The sequence below is a fragment of the Vigna umbellata genome, chromosome 3 (assembly GCF_029865625.1).
Source record: "Vigna umbellata cultivar VRB3 chromosome 3, Vumbellata_1.0, whole genome shotgun sequence".
Classification (NCBI taxonomy): Eukaryota; Viridiplantae; Streptophyta; class Magnoliopsida; order Fabales; family Fabaceae; genus Vigna; species Vigna umbellata.
The window spans coordinates 52,630,389-52,645,269 of NC_142167.1; the positions used below are offsets into that span (position 1 = coordinate 52,630,389).

Here is a 14,881-nt window from a genome sequence, read left to right on the forward strand (position 1 = left end):
CTTTTTTCACAAGTTGGGACCACATTTAACTTTTTAAAAAACGTAGGACGCACTTGAACATTCCCCCCTTTCGAGGGACCAAAAGAGGTATTAAGCCTAAAAAAAACTATAAAATCAATATAACATTTTAAAAAAATACCGAGTAATTAAATGTATTCTTTTAACATTTCGTTTAATAGAGTAATCTATTAAACAAAATATCATATGTTTTGATAGTACATAGTAGATAGGTAAGAAAACATATAATTTACTCTTACACTAATTCAAAGTAATAACTATATCAATAAAAACATATTTACAAGATGTTCTAAACACATTATTTCAAACGAGTTAAATTCTTATTCAAAACATGCATGGATATATCTATATATATATATATATATATATGTATGTATATATATATGTATATATATATATATGTATATATATATATATATATATATATATGTATATACTACAATCTGCTATCACTCCGCATATCACTCCGCATATCACTCAATATCTTATGGTTTCATCAAAGGCAAACTATCACCTATAGCATCTTTTGCTCACACCAAATGGTGATGATTGCCAAAAAGATTGTAGCACAAAGAAACAAAGAAACAGACAACACAAATGCAAGGATAAACTAGTATACAAATAAATTAACATATTATAATTTAATATAACAAATCATATATCAACATTCACAACAACCCATCAAACACGTGATCATATTATAATTTGACCTTTTCACTAAATTATTCAGATCCGATGCTTACATAGACTTAGTTGAAAGTTTGCACCCATGGTAGTATTCTGCAGAGTCATAAACAAGGGTAACTCGACCTACTTCCCCATGAGGTTAATCTTCCTTGTACAACCCAAAGGGCCAAGGTAAAGACCTCATGTCATTCTCTCCGCCACCTCATTCATCTCAACATGAGTTGAATGGTTGGTAGAATATTAGAATACGTTCTCTCCAAAGTCTTGATAAGTGTGAAAAAGAGTTGTTTTTATACTTATAAATGAACTCAATCTTGTAATTATTCATGTTGTTCCTCATTGAAAAGTTGTAATAGGTAGTAGATTGTTATGTAAAATATTGTACAGGAAATAGTGTATTATTTAGACTCTGTCAGCCAATTTTCGCAAAACGAAAGCCAAAATTCGCACTGCCAGAAAAAGAAAATTCGCATAGCGCACCAGTACCTGCGCTGAGCGAATAACATCAGTTAAAATACAGCAGTTAAGAAAATTCGCATAGCGCACCAGTACATGTGCGCTAAGCGAATTAATGAATTTAAGTGGCTTTAAAAGACGTGACAGAGCGACAGAAACATGCCCTTCGAACAGAAGTTCCAGACAAAAGAAAGAAACGAAAACATCTCAGGAACTTCCGGAGACTACTTCAAGGCATCAAGACACCATTGTTGCAAGGGATTGCTTCAAATGTGTACGTTTTAGATGATTAGGAGTAGTTAAATTTCTCTTTCGTTGGGATTGGATGTAATGAACTACTGTAATTTTCCTGCTCAATATATCGTTCTTTGTTCATATGCTCTTTCTTGAATTAATTATCATTGTATGGAAATATAATGTTATTTGAATGTTTCTGATTACTGGAAAGTAACTTTGAACATGGACATAGATAGAGCACCTAAGTGATTTGGGATCTAGAGATAGACTCAATAACTTGGTCATTCTTAACATCGGACTTAATGCAAATTGTATATTAAATTGACTAAGGGATTAGCATTTTGATATATTAATTTAGAACTAGTTGCTAAGGGATTAGGACTAGTATGCCTTGATGTGAATGTTTGAATGAAATAATGATATATTGTACAAAGTTTTATCTTCATATGATTCATGAAACCCAATTCCAACGAAGTTTTTTTAAATATAAATTTCTTGCACACCAACTGTTTGATAAAATACAAAAAATAGTTTCTTGTGTTGTTTTGTGCATTTTGATGTCTAATTGAGTTATAAAAGGAAGAATTGTCATGTGTTGCACAAGTCCCTTGGGAGACGATACTTTTACTTATTCACTGTATTACTTGGAACGATTTGGTATACTTGCCAAAAAGTTATCAAGTCTCACTATCAAGAATTCACAACAACTTACTTGAACATAGAATCTCTTCTTGAGTTTCTTCTCACAACACCCATCTTTCATTCTCACAACAAACTCATACTATTACAAAATCATCAACAATTATCAAAACATATGCATCGTAAACCAAACCACACAGTAACATAACTTTCTTCGCAGCAACTTGCACACCCATTAGGTAGGGAAAAACAGCTTGGATACCCTCACAACAGCTCAGAAAGGGTCCAAAAATCCCCAAAGCGACCTAAAGAACGTCCAAAACTGATGTATAGAACCCTAAATTCGAGGTTCCCACTACTTTGTTATTTCTAGAAAACTCGTACCATCAGACGATCTACCAGACGCTCTACTAGACGCTTACCACCAAACAACTCCTTACCAGACAACTCCTTACCAGACGCTCTACCAAATGATTATCATCGGACAACTCCTTACCAGATGATCTATTAGACGCTTCCCACCAAACAACTCCTTACCTGACGATCTACCATATGCTTACCACCAGACAACTCCTTACCAGACGATTATCACCATACAACTCTTTACTAGATGATGTACCAGATGCTTCCCACAAAAAAACTCCTTACTAGATGATCTACTAAACGCTTACGACTAGACAACTCTTTACTAGATGATTATCACCGGACAACTCCTTACTAGATGATGTACCAGACACTTCCGACCAGACAACTCCTTACCAGACGATCTACTAGACACTTACCACCAGACAACTACTTACAAGACGATCAACCAGATGATTATCACCATATTTTAGTACAATAAGAGGCCAAATAAGTCCTAAATGGCCCCAAGACAAGTCCCAAAACTATAGACTTCCCCAAAACCATGATCTTAGAATTTTACTTGTAAAAACCCTAATTTTATGCCCCAACTCACCATTCTTCTCATTTATTCCAAACCAAAGTTTTGTAAAAATACATCAACTTAGATTTATTAAATGTACATTCACAAATTCATCAATAAACAACTTTTCACATCAACAAACCAACTACACACCAACATGCATAAGTTTTCAATTCAACACACCATCCTTTTCAAGCACCTAACATACTAAATTTCATGATTTAATTATAGTTCACAAATCAATCATCACATCATCATACAAACATCAAATATCATATCCATACAAAATCCAAACCAAATAAACTAGCTTTCCTCACCCGGTTGACACTCTAACGATTCTAATAACTCCAAAATTCCTCCTACGGCTCTAAGATCTCTATTTGCTCTTTATAACTGAAATCAATAAGCTGGAAATGAAGATCTCACCTCAAGAAACCCTCAGGCGGTCTCTGATCTTCCGATAGATGAGTAGGGAGTTAGAATTTCTAGAGAGAAGGTAAATGAAATGTTAAAGAAGGAAGTTTTAAAGAGATAAAAATTCTTAGATAATGAAATTTCGTATTAAAAAAATTTTATTTATACTATTGATATTTTTGAAATAAAATAATGGAGTATCATTATTTAAAACACTTTACCATATCTAATACTCAATTTTTGAGGGTCTTACATTCTCCACAAAAACAAAAAATTTTAACCTCAATAATTGAACTTACTAGGAAATAGGTGTGAATATGACTTCCTCATATCCTCCTCTAACTCCCTAGTAGAGTCACTTGTTCTCTCATCCTAGACTACCGTGACTAAACTGATGGATTTTCCTCTAAGTGGTTTCATTTGGCAATCTACAACACCAACAAGCAACACCTCCAACAAAAGGTCTTCCTCAACTTACAAATTCTGAACTTCCAATACGTGAGATGAACTAGGCATATACTTTCTCAACTGAGATACGTGAAAAACCGGATGAAGATTAGCTACTTGAGGAGACAAAGCAATTTCATAAGCTACCAAACCAATCCTTCTCAAAATTAGATATGGACCAATGAACTTAGGAGATAGTTTCCTCGAACGAATAACCTTTCCCACATCAGTTGTCAGAGTTACTCTAAAAAATACATGTTCCCTTACTACAAACTCCAAAGGTTTCCTCCTCTAATCGACATAAGACTTTTGTTGACTCTAAGATGCATTCATCCTCTCTTGTATCATCCTCATCTTATCGGTAGTCTGCTTCAATAATTCTAGCTCGACCAAAACTACCTCATTTAATGCCTCAATTTCAGGGTGTCACAAATCATATTTAAAGTAAAATGTTTCAAAATTCTCTTAATGTGAAAAACGATATTAATTAAAATTTTGACATTTTAAATGTTACGAAATTAAAACAAAGTCCTAACTTTACCAAAAAAAGTATAATCCAATGACAAACTTCTGAAATTACTAAATTAACCAAGAAATAAAATTAGTCCATTTACATTATTTCTAAAATGCATAACTAAAAATATTAAATACACCAAAGTTGCTTCCCACTCTCTCGTCTCTATCATGCCTTAGGAGCATCTATCACATCCCTTGCTTCCGTAAAATCAAGGGTTATACGATCATCGCAAAATACACACATAATCACAACACAAACAAATATGAGTAACTACCATATAACACGAGCAATAACAATATAATATATACATAACAAGCAAACACAACTTAATAATGAATAGTTATTTACAATGTTATCCTTACTAACTTAATCATTCCTACATCATGATCAACACCAACATCCTCATCATTCATACCATAATTATACCATCAATGTTATCTTTATCAATACTGTCTCCAAACACATCGTTATCATGAATCATCAACATATGTACTTCCATCAAGACTATCCCCATCCTCATCATGAGCATTACTAATCCATGAACCTCATCATGAAAGAATTAGTCACACTCTTGTACCATACCTCACCACACCTGTGGCCTCCCCTACTGGCCCGCTCGAGCCGTCTCGACATCATGTCAAAAGATATATTTCCCTACTACACAAGGACTAGGCGAAACATCGTCCCCCATACAAAGAAGGTTCAACACTCGAACATCCCCTCTTTTCGCATACAAGGCCAAAAAGGGTCATTATCTCGTAACATACAACATATAGTCTCAAGATTACTAGGTATAACAAGTAGACACATTCCCCCATGTCTCATGCTCATCAATCAACCACACGTTCTAGTACAACTCTAATACTCACTTATTCCAACATCAAACAAAGTTCATCATATACCTAAACACAAAAACTATTCCCATTTTCTGTCTAACATTATTCATTCATCATTATTTAAAGTCTCGTTCAAAATCCAATGTGCTCAATATGGACTCCTCATGCATTTCACTCAAACAATAAATTATAAAGCAAATAAATAAATATCATTCAATATCAAACCAAAAATAATAAACCATTTATTAATCTAATTAATCATTATAACCTCATTATTTTCCTTTTTAAACCCAATTAATTTTTATTTCCAATTTCATTTTTAATTAATTTTATTTCCAATTATTTTAATTTTAGCGATATAAGTTTTATTTTGAATTTTTCTTGTCTTATTCTTATTATTTTTTTCTCACCCATTGCAAATTCAATATCCAACCAAAATACATTGCAAAATAAAGATTACAAGGACAAAAATTCCAAAAATCAATTTGAAACGAACACCTTACATCCCAATTTACAAATATCAAATACAAGAATTGATTTATTTTTTAAAACAAGTGTTTATATAGATAAAATACGAGTTAAAAATATCATATAATTATTTTAATTTTTATTACATTTTCTTTTGTTTGACAGCATTAGATGTTTTTTTATAGTAGTAGGTAACAAAATAAAACATTATATTAAGCATTGAGCTCGAGTTATACAATTTTATAAGTGAAGAATTTAAATTTAACACTAGCTTGGTTGTATTTCCATCAAGATTGTTAAATAATTGTAACTGAACAAAAGTTATTTTATAATTATAAGTAATTTAAACTTAATTTAGTATAACATCTCTTAAAAAATCTTATTTAATACACTTTTAATTTATGTTATTAAAGTTTTACGCATTTATTGAGCTTTAAATAAACTAATTAATAAATTATTTTTTAAAATTTTTATAATATGGACATACATAACATTTGTGCACTATGTGTACAATTTTGATAATAATAGACATAAATGAGTAATTTTTAAATATAAGACTAAAAAAACATACAAACTCTAATGATTAAAAAAAATAAAGAATTTATAACAATTTAATTCCATTTTTAATTCCTATAAATATATTTTATCAACTAAAAATATTTTTTTATAAAGAGAAATAGTTCAAAAGAAAAATTATTTGTTAACAAAAATTAAAAAAAAAACCTTTTTTTTAAAACCATCCAATGAAATTTACTTGAGCAATTCTTAGTTATGTTTTTATTTCACTTTTAGCTTCTGTTTATGGCAGGAGATTTAGGATACTGAGATTTCTCATTATTATCTTATCTGCTCTTAACATAGATTATTGTTTTAACATACTGAGATTTAACATAGATTATCTTATCAGTGGACAGAAACACAGTGTTGTGTGTTCTGTCAACATCATTTGATGCACTAATACCCATCAAGGTATAAATTCTTCATTAATACCATTATCCTCTTAACATTTCCTACCAAATTCTTGATAAAGGCTTCTTTAAATATTTATACCCAACTTAACATAATTACTAGTCTTAGTAATAATTTTCTGAAGAGTTAAACCTTTTCTTGGTTAGTGTTAAATTATATTTTTGGAAAACATAATTTTTTTACCCCATCCTTTCATAAAACTGAGCATGCATTTACATTAAAAGATTACATCAATAGCAATGACATCACATCTATATAAATCTATTTTTTAAATAATTTATTTACTGTCATTCTTTATGCAAGAATGAAAATATCAGTTCCTTGCAAAACGAAAAAAAGAAATATAATAGAATTAGGATTTTCTTTAAGAAATATATCTTACTCATAGTTATGTGAATTCTTAAAAAGGTACATCATAATCAGTGATTAAATACCAGACTTGCATATATTTTGTCTATGATCATGTGCATGTGCAGTTCAAAAAATTAATTGTACTAGGTGACTTGTATTATGCATATATCAATTCTGATTGGTTTGATATATGCTTTTTTTACTATTGTATTTTTTAATTTTATAATAATAATAATAGTATAGAAATTTTTATGATTGAATTCTTTGGAATGGTAGACAATCCAAATCTTCACACAAATCAAAATAAAAATAAAAATAATATATATATATATATATATATATATATATATATATATATATATATATATATATATATATATATATATATATATATATATATATATATATATATACCATCTTCATTCGTCATCTTCTTCTGCCAACCATCTTCTCTCTATTTTTATATTTTTCTTTGTAAGTGTTTTCTTTCATTATTTTGTGTGAAATGTGTGGATTCTGTGTGTGATGCAGTTTCAGGTTATGTTAAACTGCATGAGACTATGATTGACCATCATGCTTTGTTCTTTTATTAGTTTCTGCAGCAGTAGAGGGTGTCAATTTAACATGTTTTATGATCTGGGGCATGTGTTTCTTCTTTTGTAGTTTTCTTTTTCTGCTAGTGTGCACTTGTTTTGAGCCTTTTTCATTTCTCGGTCTAGATCTCTGGAAATTTAGGTTGTGGCGATGACACCTTTTTGTTCAATTGTTTTCTTTTTTTTGACAATTAGAGAATCCACTTGCAAATTGAATTCATGCGGGTTAGCCGTCGTAGCTTATAGATTATTTTTAGAAAATACTTCAGCTTTATAATATGTATAGGCATATAAGTCTTGTAGTCAAACAAAAAGTAAAAATTGAAGTAATCGCTTGTCTATATTCTTATTTTCTGTATCGCTTGTCCAGAAATTTGTTTTCTAGATATGAAGCTGGATCTTGAACTACTTAGAAATTTCCTTTGTGTTTTAGGTTTAGGAAGACTAAATGTTAAAGCTGTTTGTGTTTTGAGTTTCACTAACTTTATTATTTCTACATGAGATGATTTTGATGCTTTTTTTTGTCTTTTGTGGTTACAAAATAGAGCTATTGGACCCTCAGGAACCATGGCTCTTTCTGATGGTCAGAAGAATAGAGGAGAGTTGAGGATTCATGAGAGTTTGGACGAGCTAATGACCGATTTGGCAGACTATGTTGCTGAGTTATCAGAGGCATCAGTTAAAGAGCGAGGAGTCTTTGCCATTGCTTTATCTGGTGGTTCTCTCATTGGCTTAATGGGGTATCTGTATCTTATCTTTTTCATATCTTTCTTTGCTTTTATGATTTATTGTTGATTTAAAACTTAAGTTTGGTTACAGAAAACTCTGCGAAGCTCCGTATAACAAGACCGTGGACTGGTCCAAGTGGTATATTTTCTGGGCTGATGAGCGTGTTGTGGCAAAAAACCATGCTGATAGCAATTATAAGCTTGCTAAAGATGGCCTTTTGTCCAAGGTTGTGCCCCATGTTTCCCACTGCTTTATCCAGTTTTTAGTAACAAAATGGTTTACTCTCATAACAGTTTAAACTGTTCCTTTCTGTACCTTCTCCTGCTGATTGCTTCTTAAAGAGGAAACTCTAACAAATTAAAGCAGTGATATCATCTAACAAGGAGAGCTTTGGTTTCTTCTGGTCTTCTGGTCTTGACAGTTTGCTGAGAAAATTTAATAGCTGTTTTAATTTGAGTGAACACAAAAAGCTTCGTAAAATTCTTTTGGTCACATGAAGCATTATATTTTTGCTTCAAGGTGCCTATTTTTGAATGTGTGTAGTCAATAGAGAGATGCTTCTTTTAGTAGTTTGGATTTTATTTTACTATTTATGAGATTTAGCATTTATTCTGACGTGGAAGTTAAACCTTAGTAAGGTAGTAGTTTACCCTTTATAATTGACTGGATTAACAGGCATACGTTGTAGTTTACTACAAATTTCTTCTGCATTCTCTTTCTTTTTTGAAGGGTGGAACAGAAGGCATATACATATATCCACATAAGTTTAAATTCTCAAAAGGCTACTATCCAAATTGGTCTTTAGTTGAGGAATGGATTGTGCTTGTTCTGAAAGATTGTGATGGTGAATATTCCTAGTTTATGCACTAAGACAGTTTGACAGGGGCATAAAGTCATTCTTTTACAAAATCGTAGAGGAGTCTTTCCTGAATATTCTGTCTATATAGATGAATGTTATGGTTTTTTAAATTTCTTTTACATGTTAAATCCTTGATCAGAAGTTTATATGATTACTCATGCACCTTTTTGTTTAAATGTTTGTACTAGTATGTTCCACTGAGATAGTACACTTGAGGGGATGACTTCTCCAGTGATTTCTTGAGTCATGTCCATGGTTGGATCTGCCATAGAAACTCCACCAACAAAGTCAGTGACTGGAAAATATATCTCAGAGTAGGACTACTTATTACTGACCACACCTGGAGAGGCCAGGAAGTGCCCTGGTTTTACTCAGTCTCTTCTTGCACAAGTTAGGACTGAGACTTTTTTCTTGAAAAGATTAATTATGATAGCACCTGGTGCTGATAAGCATAAGATAGCTGGCAAACCCAAATGGGCCTCCAAATCGATCCAGGTGATCACTTACACTACTACTCTGTATTTAGTAATGGTGAGTTATGTTATGGGTTGTGCAAACTGCCAAGATGAACTGAGATTCACCAGTTAGTTCTCTTGAAAGATCATTTTAGTTGAGATATAATGTGTTGATATGGTCTGGTGTGTCCAAGGGACTGATATCATTGTAAAGGTTTCCAAAATTTCATGGAATTTAGGTTGACTGTAGTTAACCTGGTTTGGAGTATTTGTGGCATTGTTACAAAAACAGGATGCCTGGTGGATACATCAGCAAAATGTTGAGGGTTCCAGCTAGTTGTGAGACTAGATCCTTGGAAAATCCTGATGGAAAAGAGGTAGGTCATTTGCTACACCAATCCTTGTTCATCGTGCGTTAGCTGTTTCAGAAATATAAATTAATTGAGTCCCATATCTTGAGGGATCTGGTTTAAAATTTACGGTGAGACCCCAACTTGATTATTTGATTTGGCAGTCATTGGTTTTCCCTGTTGATTCTCTGGCATTCTTGCATATCCTCGGATTCATTATTAAATTATCAATATCAAACCAGATCTGCACTTTACTTCAATTTTTTGAATTGCTTTGAACTTAATGGAAGATGCTCAAGAATCCAAACTCGCCAATTGCTCCAGGAGAATTCTTCTGGACAACCTTGGGTTGAAGCAAGATAGATGTGACGGGAGTTGTCCTATTCCTGTTGTTGACTGAAAAACTAAAATCTGTCTTGGTATGTCTCAGGGACTGTGCTTGCTGAAAACATGTTAGTCTGAAACAATAGGTTGGAAATCAGAAAATTTTTACATGTTTAGCCCCTGAAGTTGAATCCTTGTTTGTGAGGGAAATGAGGAGTTTTAGCAATAACTGATGGATTTATTGGACCTATATTGATAGATGACTCAAATGTTTGCTGAAAATCATGATCAGATATCACAAAGGATCTTCATGCATTTGAGTAAGAGCTAATGGTTGCATGTAGAAACTACATGAGTTATGAAGGTATTGACTGAGAGATGCATATTATCACTTGAAAATAATAATTCCTGTTAATTAGTAGTCCTACGGTGGACGCTTTCTCATTAACTTTATCCAAACTATCAGCTGAAATATTAAAGTTTCTCTTCATTATTGCACCTATTGTTTAATTTTCCACTTTTGTGTCTTCAGTTTCATTACATACCTTCAAGGTATAATACTTTCGTGTTTGAGCATTTTAACTGCTTGATGCCATGTTGTGGGTGTTCCCAACATCTAATTTTCTAATTGCAACTGCTGTGTAATTTGATTCATTCGAGTCTGTGAAGCAAAATCTTTCCCCTCCTGACATCTGCATCCTGCAGAGATTAAGTACCCCATTCTGTTTCATTCTCAATTTTGCTTTGAATTTACTTCATTGATGGCTTTGAAGTATTGGGATAAACTTAAATTTAGGGTTTTATTAATAATTTTGTTTAAATCTTATTTTATTAGTTTTTGGGTCTAGTAATATTTAGTTTAATTTTGATTGAGATAAAATAGATATAGGTAGTTTTGATTTTCCTTTTATTTAGGAGAGTATTATTTTATTTTATTGATATAAGATAGAGATAGATTAAGTAGATTTTATTTTAAGTTAGTTGATATTCTATTGTCAGTTTCTATTATTTGTACTTGGCCCAAGGTCCTATTTGTACCTATTTAAAGGTTGTCAAGGTTCAATGAAAAGTAACCCAGTGAATTGAAGAGTATTATTATTTGTGTGGGTCAAGTTTTTTCCAACATGAAGGACTCCTGATTTTCCGGAAATGGGAGCCAATGACCTTCATAATTTTTTAAGATGGATCCATATTTTGAAAGAGAGAGCTTTGGGTCCCTAATACCTGCTCAAAGTGAATCTCTGGATATGTTGTGAGGCTCAGGAGAAGATGCTGAATCAAATTCGGTACAATCTCTTATCGAGTCAGTTTACATTCATGTAGCCAATGTGTTAAAAAAGTTCATTGGCTTTAGTGGAGTTGCAGTTCATAAAACTTGCCAATGCCAAATATGTGAAAGGAAATCCCTCGTTATACTACCTCAGAAACCATAACTGGTGATACTTTTAGAATTTATTGATTCTCCAGCAGACAATATTATCGGTAAATACAATTTCTGCAGCAAAAGCTTTTCGTTGCAAATGAACTTTTTTTTTTTTATATATTGACAATATGAGAAGTAGAAGCAGAAAGTTCTAAAAAGAGTTATCACTTGATTTCGAAACATTTTACAGTAACACTCATTTAGTATTGGGCTTTTTATAACCTATCCTCCAAGGTGGATGAGACCAAATAGCTCTTTCTTGGATGATCGTTTACGGTTCATGTACTGGGCTATTAAACTATTCGCGTTACCAAATACCAATTACAATGGTGGGGATTCCTACAGTCCTAAGAGGATTGATCATATCGTTATAAGAAAGAGGAATACAAGCAACACATAAGAAATCTTTCAAATTGGAAGAATATTGCACCTGAAAGTTTGTTATTTCTTTCTACAAAGAGGTAGTACATTGCCTGTCGGTTGCATGTGCCTCCAACTTTTCCATTTTCCTTCCATGTATGGGAAGTTGGTTGTCAGGTTTGTTTTTTCAGGATAAAGGTCTCAATTGCCGAGGACCCACAGTTATTCTTGAACGTTGTGGCATTATTATACTTAAAATGAGTTATTATGCTTTAGTAATGATTTCTTAATGACAGCAATATGTAGGGGTGAATTTGAAATAAATCCTGTACAGCAAGTGTATGGTGCTATCTGCAGGATTGCCATGCAAAAAGGCATCTTGATCTACATGTCTAATTTTAAATTGGCTGAAATTTATTTCTTGGTCTGATTTATCCTCTATGCCATCTTGGAATCCCCAATGAATTGAGATGTTTTTTGCTGGGAGTCATAGTAGAGTTTGAGTTATAAGTTTCGAAGCATTAATAAAATCTTAGTGAAATACGAGACATCCACCTTGATGGTCATAAATTACTGAGGGATAGTGTGGAAGAGGGGGTTCTTAGCAGATTACATATTATACCTTCAGCAGACTATGTATGTATACATGTATGTATACATGTATGTATGTACTGTGTCAAAATTGCTTTCAGCATTCAAGAAAACTATTCCCTTATTACAGGTTAAATGGAAATATAAGATGCATTATGATTTCCCGGGGGTGTACGACTTGCTTTTGATGTATTTATCCCAACAGTTTTTTAAATGAATACAGAAAAGAGGTGTGGTTCAACTGTTGTCAAAGGTTTTTTGTTTTTTTGTGTAGTTAGATGATTTGGTTGTTCTCCATGATTTACGTTTTATAAGGATAGCTGTTGGTCTAATGATATATACTTTTGCAGTTGGGGAATTGGAATATTTCTATATTCTAGGATCCACAACATTGAATATTAGGCGTTAGGTTTATGTCTTCACTATTGTCCTTCCGTGCATTTCATTTCTTAAATGTTTTCCTGTGTTGTTGTTGCTATAATTCCAAGGTGTTAATTAAGAAAATATAAATGTTCCTGAATTACATTTTTTTCTTCTGTGAAACACGTGACAACACAAGCTTGTTGATAAATTCCTTGACAGGAAAATTATAATTCAGGATTTGCTTGCTTTCTTTCTATTTAAATATTGAGTTCAACAAATGCAGCATGTGAACCTATGATATAGGAGTCTAGATTCTCTTCTGGATTTTTGGTATTGTTCTTCTGCTGAGTTTTCAAAATACACTGATGTATTAAAAAGGTTTTAATATATTTTAAAACACAAATACTTTGAAGCCACGGCAGAGAGACAGCACCAAAAACTCAGTAGAGAATCCGATATAGATCTTTAGCTTAATGTGAAAAACAATCTCCTTTTCTGTCTCTGTATGTCTATCTCTTTAATATTCCATGAGATTGCTTGACATCCCTTTATATTTCTCTGCTGATATAATTATTACATTAGCAGGTTCCTATTGTCCCCAGTCATGTGCATTCTATTAACGATTCTGTGTCAGCAGAAGAAGCTGCTGAAGATTATGAGTTTGTGATTCGACAGTTCGTGAAAACCCGTGTTGTCAGTGTCTCAGAGATTAGTGACTGTCCAAAGTTTGATCTCATTCTGCTTGGATTGGGTCCAGACGGCCACATTGCCTCATTGTTTCCCAACCACTCAGCACTGAATGAAAGGGAAGAATGGGTAACTTTCATTACTGACTCTCCCAAACCCCCACCCGAGAGAATCACATTCACCATGCCTGTCATCAATTCTGCATCAAATGTTGCAGTAGTTGTCACTGGTGACAGCAAAGCAGAATCTGTGCACTTGGCAATAGATGATCTTGGACCTGACTGCCCATTAATACCAGCCAGAATGGTCCAACCAGCTATGGGGAAGTTGGCGTGGTTTTTGGATAAACTTGCTGCCTCAAAACTTGAAGAATCCAATTTAAACAAGTAGGAATTGTTGTAAGTTTGTATGTAGTGTTAAGGGATTTGGCAGTTGTTGATTATCCTCAGATCCTGTCTCTGCCTATCTCTCTTCTCTTGGATAGAAATCTTTGCTTCTTTTTTTTTCTCCTTTTCTTGCTTTCTCTTGGGAGGTTTTTGAGGGAAGTGTGGTATAGTTTTTGTAAGCGGCCAATAAAAGTGGTGGAGAGCATCATTCCATGTTCCAACACCCTTCTTTCCTTCTGATTCCTCATTTGGGTTATTGGCTATGATGATGGCCACTTGTTTGCAATTTAGAAAGAAAAATCGGGTTCATGTAATTCTAAGAGTTCACTTTCCCACACCCTCCCAGTTTCTTACTTATCTATTTCAATTCAATTTCAATATATATAATAGTTTCTACTTTGAGTGCCCCATCATGTTGTGTTAAATGTTATTATATTTGAGGATTTCTCTGGCTATTGAGAGAGGATGGTACATGGCATCAAATATCTATTTATTTATTCTTCTTTTGGAGTTTTTCTGGTTATTGATGGATGCAACCTGCACCATCAATGATTCACATGATTATGTGGGACCAAATTTAGTGCTTGTGAGATGATGGAAAAGACAGTTGAATATATTTGTCATTAAGTACATATATCCATTTTGGGCATATGTTCATATTTACTAAGTTTGGAGAGTTGGAAAATGGAAAAGATGACTTTTTAAGGAATGTAATAATTTAATAAAACTAAGGTGATTACTTATATTTTTCTATCAGTTTGGAAAACATCCAGGGCTAGGGCATTCAAGCTTTGGAA

General features: G+C 32.8%; 1 protein-coding gene across 3 annotated transcripts; it reads left to right on the forward strand.

Moving 5' to 3' along the window:
- The first annotated feature begins 7,385 nt into the window (after positions 1-7,385).
- PGL1 (6-phosphogluconolactonase 1) lies at positions 7,386-14,494 on the forward strand. Of its 3 annotated transcripts, none has more exons than XM_047298146.2 (4): positions 7,386-7,438; positions 8,103-8,297; positions 8,377-8,512; positions 13,597-14,494. In XM_047298146.2, the coding sequence occupies exons 2-4, from the start codon at positions 8,125-8,127 to the stop codon at positions 14,086-14,088; spliced, it is 801 nt and encodes a 266-aa protein (XP_047154102.1). In that variant the 5' UTR covers positions 7,386-7,438; positions 8,103-8,124; the 3' UTR covers positions 14,089-14,494. The 3 variants fall into 3 exon arrangements, with proteins under 3 accessions (XP_047154102.1, XP_047154111.1, XP_087967206.1); XM_047298155.2 differs by lacking the exon at positions 7,386-7,438 and adding an exon at positions 7,460-7,501; XM_088111080.1 differs by lacking the exon at positions 7,386-7,438 and having other exon boundaries at positions 7,514-8,297.
- Positions 14,495-14,881: the final 387 nt, after the last annotated feature.

Bases quoted from the DNA above. Each gene is read 5' to 3' on its own strand.
- PGL1 (XM_047298146.2), top strand. From the start codon at position 8,125: ATGGCTCTTTCTGATGGTCAGAAGAATAGAGGAGAGTTGAGGATTCAT. The intron at 8,298-8,376 runs GTATCTGTATCT...GTTTGGTTACAG, and splicing joins TCTCTCATTGGCTTAATGGG to AAAACTCTGCGAAGCTCCGT. The intron at 8,513-13,596 runs GTTGTGCCCCAT...TTACATTAGCAG, and splicing joins AAGATGGCCTTTTGTCCAAG to GTTCCTATTGTCCCCAGTCA.